The 20,845-nt window shown below is 38.6% G+C and overlaps 3 protein-coding genes and 1 pseudogene across 3 annotated transcripts; all 4 read left to right on the top strand.

Annotated features, from left to right (window-relative positions):
- The first annotated feature begins 3,259 nt into the window (after positions 1–3,259).
- LOC102793053 (nuclear factor 7, brain-like) lies at positions 3,260–5,090 on the top strand. The gene has a single exon (XM_035916635.2). It carries the CDS (start codon positions 3,393–3,395, stop codon positions 4,809–4,811), a length of 1,419 nt encoding a protein of 472 aa, XP_035772528.2. The 5' UTR covers positions 3,260–3,392; the 3' UTR covers positions 4,812–5,090.
- A 2,380-nt stretch (positions 5,091–7,470) lies between these two features.
- LOC148100316 (zinc-binding protein A33-like) lies at positions 7,471–9,545 on the top strand (annotated as a pseudogene).
- A 720-nt stretch (positions 9,546–10,265) lies between these two features.
- Positions 10,266–18,114, top strand: LOC102794882 (uncharacterized). Its single transcript, XM_087849638.1, has 10 exons — positions 10,266–10,310; positions 10,914–11,613; positions 12,299–12,366; positions 12,616–12,696; positions 13,201–13,290; positions 13,399–13,488; positions 13,757–15,626; positions 15,949–16,032; positions 17,130–17,402; positions 17,897–18,114. The coding sequence occupies exons 2-10, from the start codon at positions 10,977–10,979 to the stop codon at positions 18,112–18,114; spliced, it is 3,411 nt and encodes a 1,136-aa protein (XP_087705764.1). The 5' UTR covers positions 10,266–10,310; positions 10,914–10,976.
- Positions 18,115–18,373: 259 nt separating this feature from the next.
- LOC148100315 (uncharacterized) lies at positions 18,374–20,450 on the top strand. Its single transcript, XM_087848775.1, has 3 exons — positions 18,374–18,705; positions 18,861–19,013; positions 19,782–20,450. The coding sequence occupies exons 1-3, from the start codon at positions 18,390–18,392 to the stop codon at positions 20,078–20,080; spliced, it is 768 nt and encodes a 255-aa protein (XP_087704901.1). The 5' UTR covers positions 18,374–18,389; the 3' UTR covers positions 20,081–20,450.
- The last annotated feature ends 395 nt before the right edge of the window (positions 20,451–20,845 follow it).

The following is a 20,845-nucleotide window of genomic DNA, read 5'->3' as shown; positions in this document are numbered from 1 at the left end:
TTATTTTCAGACAAACATTCACATTTAACCTCAACTCTCTTAAACTGCATATCAGAGAAGACTTGTGCAGTTTGTTTTGATGGAGTCACTGATTCTCACTTTGGTCTGATCCTCAGTGTGAAACATTACCAGGCAGAAATCAAATGTAATCATGGATAAAGTTTACATTCTCACACCTCATCTGCATCTTTATAAACTCTAACTTATGTTGTTTAACAGTAAATTTAATATTCACACTGACAGAGCAGAGCTGGAAATAGTTTGTATGAAAACGTATTGATGCATCCTGATGGTCTTTCCCTTTTTACGTAAAGTGGTGCTGGTTTCAGTCATTATGCAAATGTACTGTTTATAAGATTGGGGAAACCTGCAGTCAGCTGAGACTGAACATGTCACTTGGGTGAGTGACAAAATGTTTCTCCCACTGAAAACGCTTCGTCCAGATGAACAGAATCAATTCTTGGAGCTGCAGAGATGTCAGATGAAGGTCCAACTTTATAATATTGGTGTTTTTTTGTATATTCTATTTACTCCCAAGTTGGAGACAAAATTCATATTATCAAAGGTTTTTTAAACATTTTATTTCCAGTTTCTCAAAATTTTAAAGTTAAATAATTAAATGCTTTCACTTAACAGGTAAAACAGAACATTAAGACTGAACCAAGTTCATCTGTAAATATTTTAAATAGACAAATAAAACATCTTTTTCTTGTATTTCCATAAACTCTGGGTCTAAATAAATAATTTGTCAGGAGTTATTAAGAAATGTTGAGTTACTATAATTGTCAGAGAAAAATGATGAGTGATTAATTCAAACCAATAAAACTTAATTTATTCTTTTTGCCAATTTAATCTTTTTTTAAACCTGCTGCCAAAACTTGATATTAAGTCAGACTGAGATTTCATTATAAGGTGAACATTTTCTCATGAGGGAAAGTTGCAGTTGCAAAGCTTTATTGTAAAACTTTTGCTTTTTAAATTTTCTTATTATTGGCAAACATATTGTCTATGGCTGATTAATATTTTACTCATCAGCACCAGCAGTGAAGTTTTTTGTTTTATTGTTGTAGTTATTTTTCCTGAAAATCAGCTCTCAGACATTTAACCCAGCATTTAGTGTTATTTAATTCAAGCACATTGATCACAGAAATTATAATATTGGTGCTTTATTCATATATTATATTTACTCATAAGATGGAGACAAAGGTTCATATTTTTTTTATGGAAAAATGTTTTTTAAACATTTTATTTCCAGTTTCTCACATTTTTAAATGTAAATCACAAATGTTAGAAATAACTTCACTTAACAGGTAAAACAGAACATTAAGACAGAGTAAGACTGAGTTCATCTATAGTTCAATGCGAGTTTAAACACATTTATCACAGAAATTTCTACCTTTATTGTTGTTTTTAAATTAAATTGATTTCTTAGAATAAAAGAACATTTGATTCTTGGGTTTTCTTCAATACTCTCGTTGTGCTGAAACTGTTTTCTTGAATCAGTTGTTGCACTGATGTCACTGTAAAACAGATTTATAAGATAATGGACCTGTTCTGGGTTCACAGGAGTGATGGAGCAAAGCACAGTGAAGAAACCTTGAAATAAAAGCTGCCATCTTTAATAAAACAGGAACACATAAACACAATCAGTCGATGTTAAGTAGGTCACACTTATCCTTCCTTTTGTTCCAAATCCCACACCTCGGTTGTTGATTTAAACTTTAGTTTTTGATTTAAGAATCAGAAACCTTCAGTTTCAGAATTTACTTCTTTAAGAGACTTTAAAAGAATTAAAGAGCAGTCTGTTCTGTGCAGGTGTGTGTGTGTGTGTGTGTGTGTGTGTGGTATGTTGGTTTTTGTTGCCACACCAGGCCTGGAGAGTCTCCCGCCTTTGAGCCAGCCACACCTGGGATTAAAAACTCACCTGCTGCCGATCTGCCTATGAATGAGCCCTACTTAAGAGAGCAGTGGAGCGGCAGTTGGCGTGGGATTGTTATACTAGGAACACAGTTAGTTGGCCAGCTCATATGATCGTTGTTTCTGTTTTCTCCTGTGAACTGGTTTAAGTGTTTTTGTCAGCTGGTGGATAAGACTGTACTCACTGTGATATCTCTCGTTTCTAGGTCAAATGCAGAAACATGTGGAGGGAGCAGTACACTGTGTACAAAGGCACCAAGGAGGACAAAACTTCACCACATATCAAGGAGAGGAATCACAGCCTGGAAAATGGGAACACACTGTGGACTGTTGGCACTGTTTCATAGCTTTTTGTAAATAAACACACTTTCTCCATTCAGAATGTTCCACATCTGGGTCCTCAACCAACCCTGACAGTGACAGTGAAGAAGAGTCTCCAGAGGATCAGAGTCCAGCTGGACTATGACAGGGGGGAGGTGTCCTTCTATGACCCTGAAGACATGACTCACATCTGCACTCACAGAGACACTTTCACTGAGAAGCTCTTCCCATATTTCAGTATTGGAGAGGCAGGAGATGCAAAACATCTGATATCAAAATCTGATGAATTTTAAAGTGATTGTTTATTTTAACTGTATGTGATGGGCGGCTTTTTATATTCTTGTTTCTTTTAAAAACATAGTTTCTGAATATTTCTCGTGTTTCTCATGTAAATATTTGATCAGGTCAAAATCTGACTGATTTCTTTGCTTTTTTGGGGGTTTTTTTGAGTGTGAACAGTAAACTGTGACACTTATTAACTGACTAAAAGCAAGGGGGGGGGGGGGGATCTGATCAAATGAAATGTACTTGACTTGTATACATTTGGTTTATAACAAGCATATTTCCCTTAATGATTTATTCTATTTTTGTATAAATAAGCATTTGGTTTGATATGTTTCAGTTGCATTTTAATCAAACCTATTATGTCTTTTTAGGGGAGGGGATGAGAGCAGGGATCTGGCAGGTTGTCAATCTCAATGTTGAATCCAAATTTATGACCTTGGCTTCAACCACAACTTCTGTTCAAGCTGCAAACAAAAGTTCTGAAAACAAGCTGACTTGTGATACTTGAGCTTCTGAAACACCACAGCTTCATTTTCTTTGTGTCATTTTTATGTTCTGTTAGCATAAAAAACTCAAAAGGTAAACATTTTTTACATTTTGGCTTTTATGTTTTTCTATGAAGCACAAACTGCAAAACTGTCTGAATGACACTAACAGCGTCCTCTGGTGGACACAAATAACATATTCGTCTTTCAGTTTAACACGTGACCGTGATTCATGAAAGTGAAAGTAAATTTCGACACTTTTGAACTGAGCTGAGACGCCATTACAGGGAGTCAGATCTCTGCTGCAAAACACACGTTTGGAGGATTTTAATCAGAAAGTTGAAGAGACACTAATTTGGTGAGTTAAAAATACTTAAAGATCAAATGGCTGAGAGACCTCTTCTTGAAAATTTCCTGAGCTGCCATGTGTGTTCAGAGACTTTCAGAGATCCTGTGTCTCTGAGCTGCAACCACAGCTTCTGTTCAAGCTGCCTGCAGAAATTCTGGGAACAAACTACAAACAAAAACTGTCCCATTTGTAAAAGAAAATCTTCAAAGGATCATCCTGATATAAACTTTACACTGAAAGAACTTGCTGACACTTTTGCTCAAAGACAGGAAGACAAATCATCAGAGACAGTAAAAAAGAAGAGGAAACGAGATGTATTTTGTAATGATCATCAGAAAAAGCCAAAATTGTTCTGTGTGGACGAGCAGAGAGCTGTGTGTCCTGTGTGTGAGTTTTCTCTCCACCAGAGTCACAAAGTGGTTCCTGTAGAAGAAGCAGTCAGTGACCTGAAGGAGCAGCTGAAATCTGACTTAAAGCCTCTGCAGGACAAGAGGAACAAATACAAACAAGTGGAGGAAACATACAATGAAATGATTCAACACTCCAAGAAGCAGCTGTTGTCCACAGAGAGGCAGATCAGAGCAGAGTTCAACAAGCTCCAGCAGTTCCTGAAAGAGGAAGAGGAGTCCAGACTGGCAGCTCTGAGGGAGGAAGAGGAGCAGAAGGGGAGGACTATCAGCAGAGAGATGAAGATGATTGAGGAGCAGATCTCCTCTCTGTCAGACAGCATCTCTGCTGTTGAAGAAGAGCTGCAGAAACAGAGCGTGCCATTCCTCAGAAGTTATAAAGACACTCAGAGCAGAGCCAGAGCCCAGAGCTCAGTGTCAGATCCACAGCTGGTCTCAGGAGCACTGATAGATGTGGCCAAACACCTGGGCAACCTGTCCTTCAGAGTGTGGGAGAAGATGAAGGAGAAGGTCCACTTCAGTCCTGTCATTCTGGACCCAAACACTGCAAGTGACTGTCTCTATCTGTCTGATGATCTGACCAGTGTGAGGAATGGAGACACATGGCAGCAGCTTCCTGATAATCCAGAGAGAAACAGTAAATATTCCACTGTTTTTGGCTCTGAGGGTTTCAGCTCAGGGAAACACAGCTGGGAGGTGGAGGTGGGAGACCATCCTGACTGGGCTATGGGTTTAGTTAAAGAGTCAGTTGACAGAAAGGGAAAGTGTTTTGCTTCACCACAAGATGGAATCTGGTGTTTATGGCATAAAAGTGGAAAATACATTAATGTTGTTGGTCAGACTGTGACAGTGAAGAAGAGTCTCCAGAGGATCAGAGTCCAGCTGGACTATGACAGGGGGGAGGTGTCCTTCTATGACCCTGAAGACATGACTCACATCTGCACTCACAGAGACACTTTCACTGAGAAACTCTTCCCATTTTTCAGTATTGTAAATGCAAAAGACGCCAAAACCTCTGATATCAAAATTTGTGAGATTGAGATTTGATTGTAAAGTGATTCTTTATTTTAACTGTTTTTTCAGCACAGCAGCAGGGTTCATTTTAGGGAAATTATTAATCACACTGTCAGCCATCTCTGCTAGTTTGATCTTCTGATGTTTTATAATAAGGCTTTAATTTTATTTTTTACACTTCACTCTGAGTTTCAGTGTTTCAGTGAATCAAAAGTTATTATAACTCTCGTTTCTATTTTATTTTTAGCTGACATGTTAGAATATTGATCACAAAACTGTTCAGCAAGTTGCCTCTGTAACGTGAAACAAAAATCATTTCAACCAGAAAGAGTGAGTGAATTCCCAGTATGCCAATAGAATCAAAACATTTCAGAGAATAAAACTATGAATCACTAAGTAAAACAATATATCAGTACAGAAACAATAAAACATTACAATATCTAAAACAACTAATAATAAGTCCAACATTTTGTTGGTCACTTCAAACTACATGAGGAACCCAGCACAGTCAAAGGAAATGGCTACAGGTAGTTTTCACCTATTTATCCACTTGTGCTCTACTTGGTTATTCTTCTGTCTGGAGTGGCTTTGCTACAATCTGGCCCATGACTTCCCAGGCACTATGAAACACTGGGAGGGAGTATGACTTGATTTATGCAGGGGACAGTGGATCTGAAGTGGTGATTTTCTGTTTTCCTTTAATAACATTGCCCACCCTGCTAGGCCTTTCCCGGCATGTTGTGAGGTGATTCCAAAATTCCAAAAATTAAAAAAAAAATAAAAAAATAAAAATCTGAAACTGAGATTTCTCTTTAATGTTCAAAAAAATTGTTAATAGTGCTTAATAATGATCTCATCCTGCCAATGGACAGCACAACCTTCATGCACACTACTTATAATTTCACCAAACACTGACTCCTGATGTACTGCAATAAAACCTGATCATGTGGACGCAACTGTGAACAGTTTTGTTCCTGCAAAAACCACAAGATGGAGACAAAGTTGATATTTTCTCAACAGAATCAGAATTGTTTTTATTGGCCAAGCATATGCTCAAACACATACAAGGAATTTGTTTCCCGTAGAAATGGTGTCTCTCAAGCACAGTAATGTAAATCACAACAATATGTAAATAACACAATACACAAAGGTGTGTAAACCAACCATATAACACCAATCTAAATCTTATATACAGAAAATATACAGGATTGCAGAAATGAAATGAATACCACAGAATGTACATAAGGTGCAGTTGCAGTCTAGCAGTGTGAAGCAATGTGAGACTTAGGAGGGAGATGGTGAGGGGAAAGAATATGTTCCTGTGTCAGGTGGTCCTGGTCTGCAGGCTTCTATACCGTCTACCAGAGGGCAGCAGGTCAAAAAGTCTGTGTCCAGGGTGTGAGGGGTCTGTGATGATTTTCCCTGCGTGTTTCCTGGTTCTTGAGAGGTGCAGGTCCTGGGTGGAGGGCAGGGGGCGCCGATGATCTTTTCTGCTGCCCGTACAGTCCGCTGCAGTCTGCACCTCTCCTGTTTAGTGGCTGCACCATACCAGACTGTGATGGAAGAGCACAGGACAGACTCAATGACTGCAGTGTAGAACTGGATCAGCAGCTCATGTGGAAGACTGTACTTCCCCACTTGTCTCAGCAAGTACATCCTTTGCTGGGTCTTTTTAAGATGTTGGTCTCCCACTTCACCTCCTGGGAGATGGTGGTACCCAGGAACTTAAAAAACAGTATTATAACACAATTTATTTTCACTCTGTGACACTTTTTAATATGTAATATGATTTGCTTCAGTAACCTTACTTCACAAGTAAGACAAAAAAATCAAGACTGATTTCTGAAAATATTGCAGATACATTCATTAAAACCTTGTACTGTGTCTGAATATGGTAGCGTGGTGGCAAGAAGCAAGAAAGTCCTGAGTTCGAATCCACAAACTGGCTTTCTGTTTGCCTGGGTTTCCACCAACTACTCCCACAGTTAACTGATGATTTCAAATTGCCCGTGGGTGTGAATGTGGATGAAAACAGTCATTTATCTCCTTGTGTTGGCCCTGGGGCAGACTAGACTGTCTTGATATGACAGCTGGGATAGGCATTTTGTAACAATGTGTCTGTTTATGACTTTTGTATCATCTTGATTAAAACATGACTGCTCTTTTTTTTTTTTTTTAGCATTTTACACTTTTTCTTTTGGTTCGGTCTTGATCTGGATTTGATAAAAAAATGTGAAAAGATTTCTTTATTTTCTATGCATGTTGATGTTGTTGTTAAAGTCATGCTGGGAAAGTGTTTCCTGTGGCAGTTGCTGAAAAACAAAAATGTTGTAAAACTGGTTTAGTATCTGTCAGTTGAAATCCTCCTCAGCAGACTAAAACAACTCAGATTTCTCCTTCTTTCTGTCATTTTTATACTTTATTTAAGTAAAAGCAAATCCTGAGAGCTCAACATATAATTTTCTTCTTTCATTTTCTTTCTGTATGGAAACAAAACTGCCAAGATCTTCTAAGATTGTATTACGACAACACCATCGCCTGGTTGACTTGTTTTTAACAGTCATGAATGAAAACATTTCCACACTGTCAAACAGACTTTAAATTCCACTGCAAGGTGTGAGATCTCCTGCTGAAAAATACAACTACGAAAAATAGACAATTCAACAAGAATTTGGTGAAGAGGGAAGATCAAATGGATGAAAAAGTTCTTGAAAATTACCTGAGCTGCCATGTGTGTTCAGAGAATTTTAGAGATCCTGTGTCTCTGAGCTGCAACCACAGCTCCTGTTGAAGCTGCCTGCAGAAATTCTGGGAACAAACTAAAAACAAAAACTGTCCCATTTGTAAAAGAAAATCTTCAAAAGATGTTCTATTTGTCAACTTTGCAGTGAAACAACTTGCTGACTCCTTTGCAGGGAGACAGAAATCTGAATCATATCTGACAGAAAAAGAAAAAGACATGGTGGTGGTTTGCAACATACATCAAAAAGGACCAAAACTGTTCTGTGTGGACGAGCAGAGAGCTGTGTGTCCTGTGTGTGAGTTTTCTCACCACCAGAGTCTGTCACGGTTCTGGGTCAGTTTCGACCCAGTATTTTGAGTTTTGGATTGTTAGTTTATTTTTGGATAATTGTCATGGTTTTGGGCACTATGAGGTTTATTATTATTATTATTATTATTATTATTATTAGAATTCTGTTTCTGTTTATTCATGTTAAGGATTTGTTCTCGGTTGTATCTCACGTTTAGTTTAGTTCAGGTTCCATGTGTCATTCTCCGTCTGTCTCTCAGTGTCAGGTCTGCGTCTTCCTGTAGTGTTCTCATTTCCTGTTTTATTGTGAAGGTTTGAGTCTCATGTGAGTGTGTTCAGTTTTCCCTCTGTCTCGTCTTGTTGATTATTCCCAGCTGTGTCCACCACCTGTGTGTAATTCCCGTGTTTCTCTGTGTGTATTTAAGTCGTGTCCTCTGTCATTGTAGTTGCTGGTCCGTCTGCGTTCCCACCATGTTTCATCTGTGTGTTCCCTGCTGTCAATCCGTTTCTGCTCGCTCTCGTTCATGTTCAGGTTCGTGTTCTGTATTCAGTTTGTTCCCAGTATAGTTTAGTCTTTGTTCGGTTCGCCTTTTGTCCATTTTTAGTTTGTGTTTAATAAACCACCATCACACCTTTACAAGTGCCTGCATTTGGATCCTCCTTTATTTTCCACACGGCTCATCTCACTCGCCGTGACAGAGTCACAAAATGGTTCCTGTAGAAGAAGCAGTCAGTGACCTGAAGGAGCAGCTGAAATCTGACTTAAAGTCTCTGCAGGACAAGAGGAACAAATAAAAAAAGGTGGAGGAAACATACAATGAAATGATTCAACACTCCAAGAAGCAGCTGTTGTCCACAGAGAGGCAGATCAGAGCAGAGTTCAACAAGCTCCAGCAGTTCCTGGAAGAGGAAGAGGAGTCCAGACTGGCAGCTCTGAGGGAGGAAGAGGAGCAGAAGGGGAGGACTATCAGCAGAGAGATGAAGATGATTGAGGAGCAGATCTCCTCTCTGTCAGACAGCATCTCTGCTGTTGAAGAAGAGCTGCAGAAACACAGCGTGCCATTCTTCAGAAGTTATAAAGACACTCAGAGCAGAGCCCAGAGCTCAGTGTCAGATCCACAGCTGGTCTCAGGAGCACTGATAGATGTGGCCAAACACCTGGGCAACCTGTCCTTCAGAGTGTGGGAGAAGATGAAGGAGAAGGTCCACTTCAGTCCTGTCATTCTGGACCCAAATACTGCACACCCAGTTCTCTGTCTGTCTGACGATCTGACCAGTGTGAGACACAAAGCAGCAGCTTCCCAACAATCCAGAGAAAAACACTCAGTATTTTAATGTTTTTGGCTCTGAGGTTTTCAGCTCAGGGAAACATGGCTGGGATGTGGAGGTGGGCGACCATCCTTGCTGGAATATTGGTTTGACTAAAGAGTCATCTAACTGGAAGGGAGAGCATTCTGCTTCACCTGAATTTGGAGCCTGGTGTTTGCTATATGGCAGTGGAAAATGCTGTAATGGTTTTGGTTAAGCTATGACAGTGAAGAAGTGTCTCCAAAGAATAAGAATCCAGCTTGACTATGACACAGGATGATGATGTTGATTGCATGGCTCACATATACACCTACAATGACACTTTCACTGAGAAACACTTTCCATATTTGCATATTGGAGAGCCTGGTAGCATAAAAGTCTGTCAGACTGATATTTCCCCCATAGTGAGAAAGATTTTTGTAGTATAGTCAGTGTATCATGCGTCTGTGTACTGTATGCACTCATGACAAGTGTACTTAACTGTATGTTTATACACTACATGGACTGCATTAAACACATTTTAAGATGATTTGTGACTTTTTTTATATTGAAAATAGTCCGTGACTGATTATATTTTCTTTCATCCCACAAAAGAAATGATTTGTTGCTTTGATTGCTTTTACCTGAAATACTTGAGAAATTAGATATATTTTTGTTTTTAAAAAAAATATGTTAATGACAATGATAATAACTGTAAACAAAAGGAATTTTTCTGTTTTTGAAATGTACTGAATGTATTTTGATGAGATTTATCACCAGTAGGGGGCTGTATATGGGGAAATTGTCAGCCAACAAACTGATCTTAGGTTGATAAGTTGGAACAGCACATATCAGATGCTGTCATGGCTGCATGATGAGAAAGAACCAGTCTGGGTATCTCTTGCTTCTCTTCCAACAGATTTAACGCCACTTACGGCTGATGAGTGTGACATCGTAAGGAAGGATGCAGTAACATTAATTTAAAAAATGACCTTTGTTTGCTCATTATTGAGCTTTTACAGCGTGGCAGAAATTATTTTTAAATAAATACAATTTTTTCCACCTTTGGCTCATTAAATTTTTTTTAAGTGAAAGTCCAATTTATTTTATAATTGTAGAACTGTATCTTATTTTGGAAAAAATAGACGGAAGTTTTACTTTCTCAGTGACGCTGTGATGTAAACAACGACCATTACTTCCGGTTATGGCCGCAGGTATGGTTTTTCCTGATTTCTAAAGCGGTTTGCGGGAAAATAAATTGATTTTTGCACACTCTGTTTATTTCATATCACTAATTTTAGAACTAGTATCAGTTTTACGGATATTTTTATGGTTTTTGATGCTGAGCGCGCTAACAGCTAACAGCTAGTTAAAAAAACTGACTTGATAGCACATTGTTAAGCTAGTTACGTTTTTCTCGTTTCGACCGTATTTGCAGCAGTTTAAACGCAACTGTCCATTTCTCGCTGCAAACATCAATGCCCAGTAAGTATTAATTTTTTTTAAATATCCTGCAGAGACTGATATGTTATTTGGTGCGGTGCAGCTTCAAGGGTCGGTGACTCACTCAGCTAAAACACATTTTGGTGTCAAGCTGACCTTTTTTTCGTAAAGGGAAAGGCTGATTTCAGTTACTACATTTTCCCTTCTCGCATGTTCTTACGTGTGCGTTTTCTAAATGTTTTGGTATTGATTCATTATATTATGATTTTTCTGTTGTCTTCTGCCCATTTTCAGCTTTGAAAACCTGAATTAAAATTTCAAAACACACCACAGAAAAGTAATGAAATTCTGGTATTATGTTCTATTTCTGTTAGGACCTCTACTCAAGGAAGTAAAGGAGACTTTCAAGCAGTGAACTTTGATGGTAATGGAGAGTGATGGATAACCCGACAGCAAATAAGAGCCACATTCCCTGTCCGTCTTGGATGGCCCAGAATGGCTGGTCAGCAGCTTCATCTCAGAACCCACTCGTCAACCTTCTCCCCACCTCCTATGAGCACATGCATGCACCCAATCAGAGTTGTACTAACAACTTGAACACTGTATCTTCCAGAAACAACCCTCACGCTGACATGTATAAAACCTCTCATATTGGCAGCATTCCATCATCCAGCTCGCTGTTTGCCACAGATATCCCAAATCTCTCTCAAGGTATTTCTTTTAGTCAGCAAAGCTCTAACCTTTCATCGATCATGGTATCAGCGAACCAAGGAAAAAATGTTACCCCACCAGCTCTTCGACAGTCAAACCAAGGACTTCAGCTTTGTGGGCCCCAGGATTTATCTGTTCTCTCATCCCACAATGCCTTCAAGACATTTCAAAATCCAGTATCCAGTCAGGGTTTGTCAAGTGGGATTCAAGGTCTACCCTCCCGCCTGCCGTCATGCAGACAACATCAAGCAGCTTTTGAAGGAGAAAATGTGGAGTCCGCTCAGGGTGCAGGAAACACTCAAAGCTACACCTCATCCACCTCTCAGGAGCAGCGTGAGTGGTTACCTTCATCACATTGCAGAGGTAAGCTGTAGCTGTATTACAATGTATTTTTTCATATCATATTAATGTAGGTATGCATGCAAGGTTGGATTTAAACTCGGTCCAAAGCAGTGTTTAGTATTTTAGTTGGTGCATTAGTTAAGTGGCTTACATAAATGCAAATAGTTGATTAAGTGTTAGGGTTTTGAGGGGTGTTGAATCATATTCTAGCTATCACAGGACAAAAGAACAACACTGTATGACAAAGCTAACAAATTAAATTCTTGAATATCTGATATTTAAGGAAAGCATGAAATTCAGAGATTAGGATTAAAATTTAAAGAGTTCAGTTTTGACTAAATCCTCAATTAATTTTTAGGTTTCATATATATATATATATATATATATATATATATATATATATATATATATATATATATATATCGCAGTTGGCTCTAATAGATCCACCTGTTTTTTTGGGGGTTTTTTTGTTTTTTGGAAGTGTAGATATTTTTTAAAGTCTTTTAGCTCTTCCTCACACAGTCTTTAAAAATGTAGCCAAAATGTAGATTATGTTACGTTAGACTGATCTAATTTGTCTGTTGTGGATTGTTATACTTAAAAAAATGTCAACTAAAAAGTTGACCTTGTTTCGCCTGTCTAAACAAGTGTTTGCAGAACTGTTTAACACTTTGTGTGTTTGTTTTTAACTTTACTGTCTTCTCAGCTGGACCTGTGAATGACCCCGTCCCAAAAGCAGCTGTTCAAAGCAAAAACGCAAATAGATCTACTACGGTGAGGAAAATAACAGCAAATGCAGATGAAACTTCTGCTGTTTGATGGATGATTTGAAGATATTTGCATTTTTCCACACCTTTTTGCTTTTATAGCGGTTTATATTTTAAATCACTTTTAACTGTAGCACTGCAGTATGAATCTTGCCTTTTAACCGACATCATGTTAAAGAGCCTTGGAGATTTTAGATGATTACTACTATAACTATAATATTTTGTCCTGTAAAGGTTTTATTATGTCTGCTTTCAGGCCAGCAGTGAAAAGCGGCGTTCAGATGTTTTACAGCAGCGTGCTGAGCTGCTTAAACAACTGGCAGAGATGGATAAACTTGTAAGTGTGTTAGGGCATTTTTTTAAATAAAAAGGTAATTGATGCTTTTAAATCGTTCTCAACAAACATAGTTGAAAGCCTGATAGCGCATCTCTGGTCAAAATTGTGCGCAGTACAACAACGAAAACAGAACTGTGAAGTGGTGGACACACCGATTAATTTGTTAACTAAGTAGTCGTAAACAGATGGGAACACGTTTTCTCCATGTATAATAAGTAGAATTACGAGAGTCTGTTATTGCTATTTGTGTTAACATACATCAATTTTGTCTCATATGTTGCAATATGAACTTAAGTTAGTTCCCCCTGCCCATAATGTCGACGTCTCCCAGACTGAAAGACGTGGTGTTTAATTTTCTTTCTTGCTAGAAAGTGTAATGATGAAGTTGATGTTTTCTCAAAGTCAAAATGTTTGCTGGGTTGTTATCTAGTATTAATACTTTAAAATACTTAAAGAAAATTCTACACCGTTGCTCCCTGCTTACTTCACTTTCCTCCTGTTAAGCTGAAAGCACTGCCATCAGATAACAGCAGCGATGGGCAGTTGTCAGATGATGAGCCACCTCAGTGTGAACAGATTGCTGCAAATTCAAAGGTAACTGCACAATAAATTATGCCTGCACATTCTTTGGGCTTTTCATATGCTGTGGGATTGTCAAGGTTGTTATCACATCATATCACCTTTTAATTATTTCTATTACAGTCGCGTAATTCAGCAAATGGTTCTTCGCCTTCATACTATGACGAAGAAAATGATGCTTGTGATACGCCAGAGTCACCTGCAGAATCGCTGGTATTTACTTGCATTTTTTACTTTGTTTGTGATATTAAATTTTGCATGCTGATTATAGTATGTTGGATTTTATCATTGTATTACATTATGAATTGTAAATTATCATTAATAATAAAAAGTGACCCTAACCCCATGTTTTGGGGAAACCGGAAAGGACTTTTTTGAAGGGAAAAATGTTAGAGATTTTTAATTTGTTTATCTATGTTTTTGTTGTTGTTTTTGTTTAATCTTAAGTCAAGAAAAAAAAGATTTCTTTTATTTCTTTCAGAAAAAGGAAGTTGTTTCAGACATGTCAGGGGAGGACGATGATCAGGATTACTCACCAGGGAGTGATGAAGAGTTCAAAGAAGGTTCTTCAGAATCCAGTCATAGCGATCCAGACTCCCCCGTGAGTGAAGAACCGCACCAAGAAGAGCAGAACTCAATATCAGAAAATTCTTCTGGAAATGATAAAGGAGTCACTCCTGTAAAGAGGAAACCTATGATTAGTCAGGCAGAAGCGTCACAAACGCCAGTGTTGCCAGCTGTAAAACGACCAAATTCAAAAGCTCGATTTTATGACAAGAAGAATTACTGCTTGTTTTGCTCCAAGCCGGTGTTAAAACTGTCACGGCATTTTGAGTCAATTCACAGTGACAAACCAGAGGTTGCAGCTGCATTCCAGTATCCCAAACAGTCCAAAGAAAGACAAAATATATGGAAAAAATTAACAAATGAAGGAAACTTTGCACATAATAAAAATGTTTTGAAAACAGGAGAGGGAACTCTTGTCGTACGACAAAGACCGAAAGTGCTTGGACAGGCCCGTGACTTTCTTCCTTGTCTTCACTGTCATGGTCTTTTTGTGAAGAGAAACCTATTCAAACACATGAGGACGTGCCCAGCAAAAAGCAAGATTGAAAAGGATTCAGGTATTGGGAAAAAGCGCATTGCATCAATGTGTGTGCTAGCAACTGTGGACTGTGAAGACCGTGGCATAAGTGATGTCGCTAGGAGCATTCTGAATGAAATGATATACGATGATGTGACGCGAGCTGTCATGGATGACAGGATTCTCTTGCAGTTTGGGGAATACATGTACAATCATTATGGCCGTGATGCAAAAAAGCACCCATATATAAGACAAAACCTTCGTCAGATAGCAAGACTTGTGCTTGAGGCTCAAAAAACGACCCCAATGAAGAAGCTGGAGGACTTCTTTCACCCTTCAAACTTCCAGCGTGTGGTGTCTGCAGTGAACGTCCTGGCAGGCTATGATTCAGAAACCAAAATTTACGCCGCTCCTTCCGTTGCAATCAAGCTTGGTCACAGCCTGCAGAAGACCTGCAGTATTGTTAAGGATAACGCGGTAAAGTCCGGTGATACAAAACAAGCAGAGGCTGCTAAAAACTTCCTCTCTGTGTACCAAAAGAAGTGGACTAAGCTTGTTTCTTCGGCCGCATTAAAAAGTCTCAGAGAAATTAAATCAAAACGAGCAAAGCAGATACCACTTGTTCAAGATACGAAGCGCTTGCATTTCCACTTGGAGAAGGTTCATACTACAGCTGAGAAGAATCTACGAGACAGTCTTTCTACAGAAAACTTTGTCGCTCTGGCCAGAGTCATGCTTGCCCGGATAATCCTCTTCAACAAGAGAAAGCCTCGAGAGGTTGCAACGATTCAGCTGACGGAATTCATGTCACGAACAAAGTCAGATCCGACTGATGACTTGGACCCGTCTGTCACAGAGTTGGAAAAAACCATGTGCAGGTTCTTCACCAGAGTTGACGTACGTGGGGACTGCGGGAGAAAAGTCCCTGTTTTACTGAAGCCCTCATTTGAGTCGGCTCTGGAGCTTCTAGTGGATTCTCGTGAGGCATGTGGGATCACCAGTAAGAATCCCTTCGTCTTTGCCCGACCAAATGCTCTGTCTAACTACAGGGGGACAGATTGCCTTCAAGGATTTATCAAAGAATGTGGAGCTCAAAACTCTGAAGGTCTGACATCAAAAAATGTCCGCAAGCATTTTGCAAAAATGCTACAACTGATGAACCTGGATGAAAATGAAGCCAACCAAATTTTTGGGCCGAATAACAAAATCCAGATCCTGCGGCAGTGCAATGACTCCACACTGGATGATATTGAAATGGATTCTGAAGGTAATAAGGCTTATAAAAAGTAGGCCTACACTACATTAGACTAATTGGCACTGGTTCCTGACTCCCATCACTAGCTAGAAAGAAAGCTAGAAGAAAAAAGTAAGAAAGTTGGATATTTTTAACTGGTTAAAAACAACGTACGCCATGAGCTACTCAGTTGTGATTGTTTGCAGAAGGCAACATGCTGAGTGAATTTATAAAGCTGGAGTCACTCAGTTAAGTTAAAAAAACAAGTGTGTGTAAATCCTGCAATTTATTTGAAGAAATGTGTGTATACGTGCGGGGATTTCTGAGAGAAAACATCTTTTTGTCTTTAATCCAGCTGACTCGTGGGATCAAAGTGAAGGCAGACCAGCATCTCTTAATCAACAAAAACATGGGGGTAAAAGCAACAAATCTATCAGAGGTAATCATGGTGAACTTTAACAGACTTTCTCACGTTTCTTTTTCATTTTCAGTCAAAAAAAAAAACAGGACAGAAAAAAAAAAAAAATGGCAGTTAAGTCATTAAAAAAATAGCAAGTCATGAAACAGTAAAAGAAGCAAAACATTTGTTAAGCTGTTGTGTTCAGAATGTTCCAAAAGAGGTGCGCTCGTTGGCTTTTTTGCTGTTGATAAACCTGAACCTAAAAAAACATTCTCACTGTCATCATCTGTCAGATGAGTCTGTCCTCGATTATGCTCTCTGCATCCGTGAGTGCGCTTGGGTCCAAGTGACTTAATATTCATGATAAGTTAAAAGTGTCTGTGCAGACGTCCGTGTGCTTTGTGTTTTGTGACTGTGTAGACTCGTCCACAGGGAATTTTCATTATAGTGCAACAGTAACTTGACACAGAAAAAATCCAGATTACAACAAGCGAAAGTGAAAATGCACAAAACACAGTTTATGTTTGGATGTTTTAAATTTTCAGTGGAAAACATGTTCTCAGGCTCTAAATGTTAATTCGAATCATTTTACTACTGTATTTAAATGTGCAAACATATTTCAACACATGGCTGAAATATGTTGGAGGTCACGAGAAAGATTTTAACGTGAAATGCATCCAGAAAAAGATTGTCTTACAGGGAATTGCAAACCTTTCTGAAACCTTACACCGTAACCTGATGTCCGCCTCCCTTGAAATGTAACTGTAGTCTGGGTCAGTGCAGCCCACAACTCTTCTGATTGGCCAGCTCAGTACTGTTGATTCTTTCTATGCATTTACTGCTTAATATCTAAGCACGTTTGTAAATATGTAAATCTGTGCAAATTGCTCCAATATGAGATTTGGCATCGACTGTATCAATAAATAAGGGAGAACTGAGTGATGGTGGAGGTGTAGCAGGAGAGGATGAGATTCAGAGAGAATCTGTGGAAGAAAACCTGCCACCAAGCAGGTTGATTTCAGTCTGTTACCCCAGTAATTGTCAGAGAGTTTAACTTGGTTTTGTTTCTAGAACAGAAACTCCAGACATTTCCTCTTCTCAGGGTCAATGTGAGTTCTCTTTTTTTATTCTCTCAGGCTCCAAATGTACACCCAAACACGTATGGGGGGATGCTGAGGTTCGTGCTGTAGAAAAACACATGATGCGCTTCATTCAGGAGCACAAAGTGCCCCAGAAGGACGACTGCGTCAAGTGTCTTGAAGCTGAGGCAAAAGCACTGAGGAACCGCACGTGGAAAGGTCTAAAGAACTACGTCCGAAACAGGATCACAACTCTGAAAAGACAAAATGACTCTTCGCAGGATTCTCCGACCAGCTGCAAAAGGCCCAGAGAAGCAGAACCACAGAAAAGTACTGCACATTACCTACAGCTATAGATGTGATACGTTGCTGAAGGCCAAACCTGTTTTTTTTGTTTTTTGTAAATGTCTTCAACAACCCTTTTTCCTTATTCTTTGCTATTCTTCCTTTGCTTATTCTTTACCTCCTTCTCTCACTCTTCGATCTCTCTGTTCAGCTTTTTTTTTTTTTGGGTATCTGTCTCTTTCACAAAGTCATGAGTGTCTTTTTCTATTAGAATGGCCAACGAAAGCTAATAATTGCACACCACTTTAACAATACCAGTCTGTTCTTTTTATGAGCACAGCAGTTTTCATCGTGGTGTTGTTTCAAATAATCCAGCTGATTTTTTGAATACTCACAGTTTTATGCTGTACCCTTAAATGCTGTTTTAGGATACAGATTAGAATCATAGTTGTTGTAAATGTTGTATTTGCATGTCTGTGTATATGTGCTGGGATTTCTAAGGTGAACATAGACTTACTTACTTACTTATTTATTTATAGCGAGACAGCCTACGAGTGGACGACAAGCTGACTCACAGGATCACGATGAAGGCTCTACTGCAGACAATGGAGAGGCACCTTTTAATCATCAAAACGCACATGGAGAAACAAGAAGCTCCAGCAAGACTACACATCCCAAATCTGTCAAATCAGGTGGACATGGTAATAATGTCTTTAAGACTGACACGGTATTTTTAGGTAATATCATGTCATGCTAGCTACTACCTGCTGCAGAGATGTTTTCATTACCAGACTGTCAGACTTAATTTTACTTACAGTTCAGTACATTAGTAGAATTCATTTGATCTTTTAGACCTCCATGGCTCTTACTCTGTCATTGCGTGGCTAGCATTTTTGCCCAGGTTTTAGGGATATCTGCTTTTTATCAGTGCAAATTAAATAATTAGATTTTATTTTTGGTTCTGAGCTTGCACAAAAATCACAAGGAAGTTCTCAGAAAAATATTTCTATACTCTGCCCAAGATGAATTTTAATGTCAGGATCATTGATTTCTTTTCTTTTCTTCCTGACAGGTTCCCTTCATAAAACTAAACACACGTGGGAGGACGCAGAGGTCCACGCTGTAGAAAGACACATGATGAGTTTCATTCAAGGCCACAAGGTGCCTCAGAAAGACGACTGCATAAAGTGTCTTGATGCTGAGCCAAGAGCGCTGAGAAACCGCACGTGGAAAGGTGTGAAGGACTACGTCAGAAACAGGATCACAACCCTACAAAGACAAAGCGGCTTCTCCCTGGATTCGCCGAAAAGCAGGAAAAGGCCCAGAAAATCAGCAGAGCCACAGCAGAGTACTGCACATTACTAACCGCTGTAGATTTGACATGATGTTGTTTTCTTCAACATTCCTTCTTAATTGACTTATCTCTCCCCATTAAGATTCCCAGTAAAAAGTAATAAAATAATAATTTTCCTTATACGTATATATTTTTTGTCTTCAATACAGTGAGACAGTCTGCAGGTGGAGAACAAGCCAGTTCACGGGATCACAATGACTCCTATGCAGGTGGTGGAACAGAAATGTTTTATGATCAACAAGAACATGAAGAAACAACAAGCTCCAGCAAAACGAGCAGATCTGTCAAATCCAGTGAGAAAGGTAATAATGGTCACCTTTAATATACTTCCTGTCTATTCATTTCTGTTTGCCTTTGGTTTAGATTGCCTTCATCACAATAATGGGACCGTCACACAAACTTATAATAAATTAATAAAAATACAAGAGTCAAATTAGTAGGCAACCACCTTTTATGTGTTGCTGGTCCTGAACCTTACATCTTTCTTCATCTGCCTCGTTCATCTTTGCCAATTTTTGGAATGTTAGCTTTTTACCACGATGAATGAAATAATCACATATTTTGTCAAATAATATTCAAGCTATTTCACAAGTAAACCCACCAGCCTCTAGCAGCACAGTATATTAACACAATCTAGACATGGTGGTCCTACATGCAGCATTTTAGGTGAAAAGAGCTCATGGAAAATAAACAAATGTAAACAAATAGTATCCGAAATGGAACAAAGTCTGTGTGTGGAGCATTTCACTTATAGCCCTTCCAGTTCAATATTATATATTTCATAAAAAGTAAAGTAGTCATTTATATTTAACATCTAAAAATAAACGGAATAGGTGTACCCACTTCTTTGTTGGGCATGATGGATGCACTTTCTCGACAAGCAGTCATTAGCATCCGAATGAAACAGTAATTTGGTATTATCTGTAAAAACAAGGTGGGCACAAATACAGCAAATAATACATTCAGTTGCATGATAGAAGCATCTACAGATGGCCCCTGACAAAATCATAAAAAGAAATAACCATGAAAAAATAATATATTGTTATATATATATTTTTTCATCCTCATAGGTTTCCACCATAAAACTAAACACACGTGGGAGGAGGCAGAGGTCCACGCTGTAGAAAGACACATGATGAGTTTCATTCGAGGCCACAAGGTGCCTCAGAAAGACGACTGCATCAGGTGTCTTGATGCTGAGCCAAGAGCACTGAGAAACCGCACGTGGAAAGGTGTGAAGGACTACGTCAGAAACAGGATCACAACCCTGCAAAGACAAAGTGACTGTTTCCAAGATTCACCAAAAAGCAGGAAAAGGCCCAGAAAATCAGCGGGACAGCAGAGTACTGCACATTACCAACAGCTGTAGATTTGATATGATGTTAATACTCAAACCTGCATCATTTCACATCCTTCAGCTGACTTATTGTTCTTTAATCTTTCTGTCCATTTGTATATCAGATATGAGAATATCTTTCCATTATAGTTCTCAGTTTTTGTTTTCATGTTTTTTTATGTTTTATTTTATGAAGTTTGTTTAACAGAGACTGTTCATGAATACTGAAAGATTACTGTTTTATTCACATTTAGATAAAAGTTTTTTTTTATGGTGTTCCTGGGTACTGTGACCAATTTTGAATACAGTATCTGGTTACATTGGTTGGTATACTGGCACATGATGCTTTGTTAAAATAAATGTTCAACAGTAAAGTCTCAAAAATAATATTGTAGCTTTTTTTTTTTTTTTTTTGGTCAGGGGGGCAAAACCTTGTATCTTGATGACACATTATTGTACACCGAGAGTGTACAGGAGTGGTAGGAAAATTAGTCATTCAGAATGTTTGAATTTGATCAAATATACATATAAAATGTTCATCAAAACAGTATCTTAATTTCTCAAAAAGAAAGTACTTGGTGACAGAACTGCACTGTTCATTCTTAACAGTAGCAGAGGGAGGCATGGTCAGTCTGACACTCAGCACTCTGATATTAATATTATATTGCAACATTTAAAAAAGTAATGAAGCATTTAAGCACGTGTTTAGTATTGTAGCTTCTTGTTGGCTGACCTTGTTTCATTTACCATATATGTATTTAGTTAGTTTTCAGGTTTTCTGGGCATCTTCAGCTGGAA

Source organism: Neolamprologus brichardi, chromosome 12 (assembly GCF_056152115.1).
Source record: "Neolamprologus brichardi isolate AB-2024 chromosome 12, ASM5615211v1, whole genome shotgun sequence".
Lineage (NCBI taxonomy): Eukaryota > Metazoa > Chordata > Actinopteri > Cichliformes > Cichlidae > Neolamprologus > Neolamprologus brichardi.
This window is presented reverse-complemented; position numbering and strand designations above follow the sequence as displayed.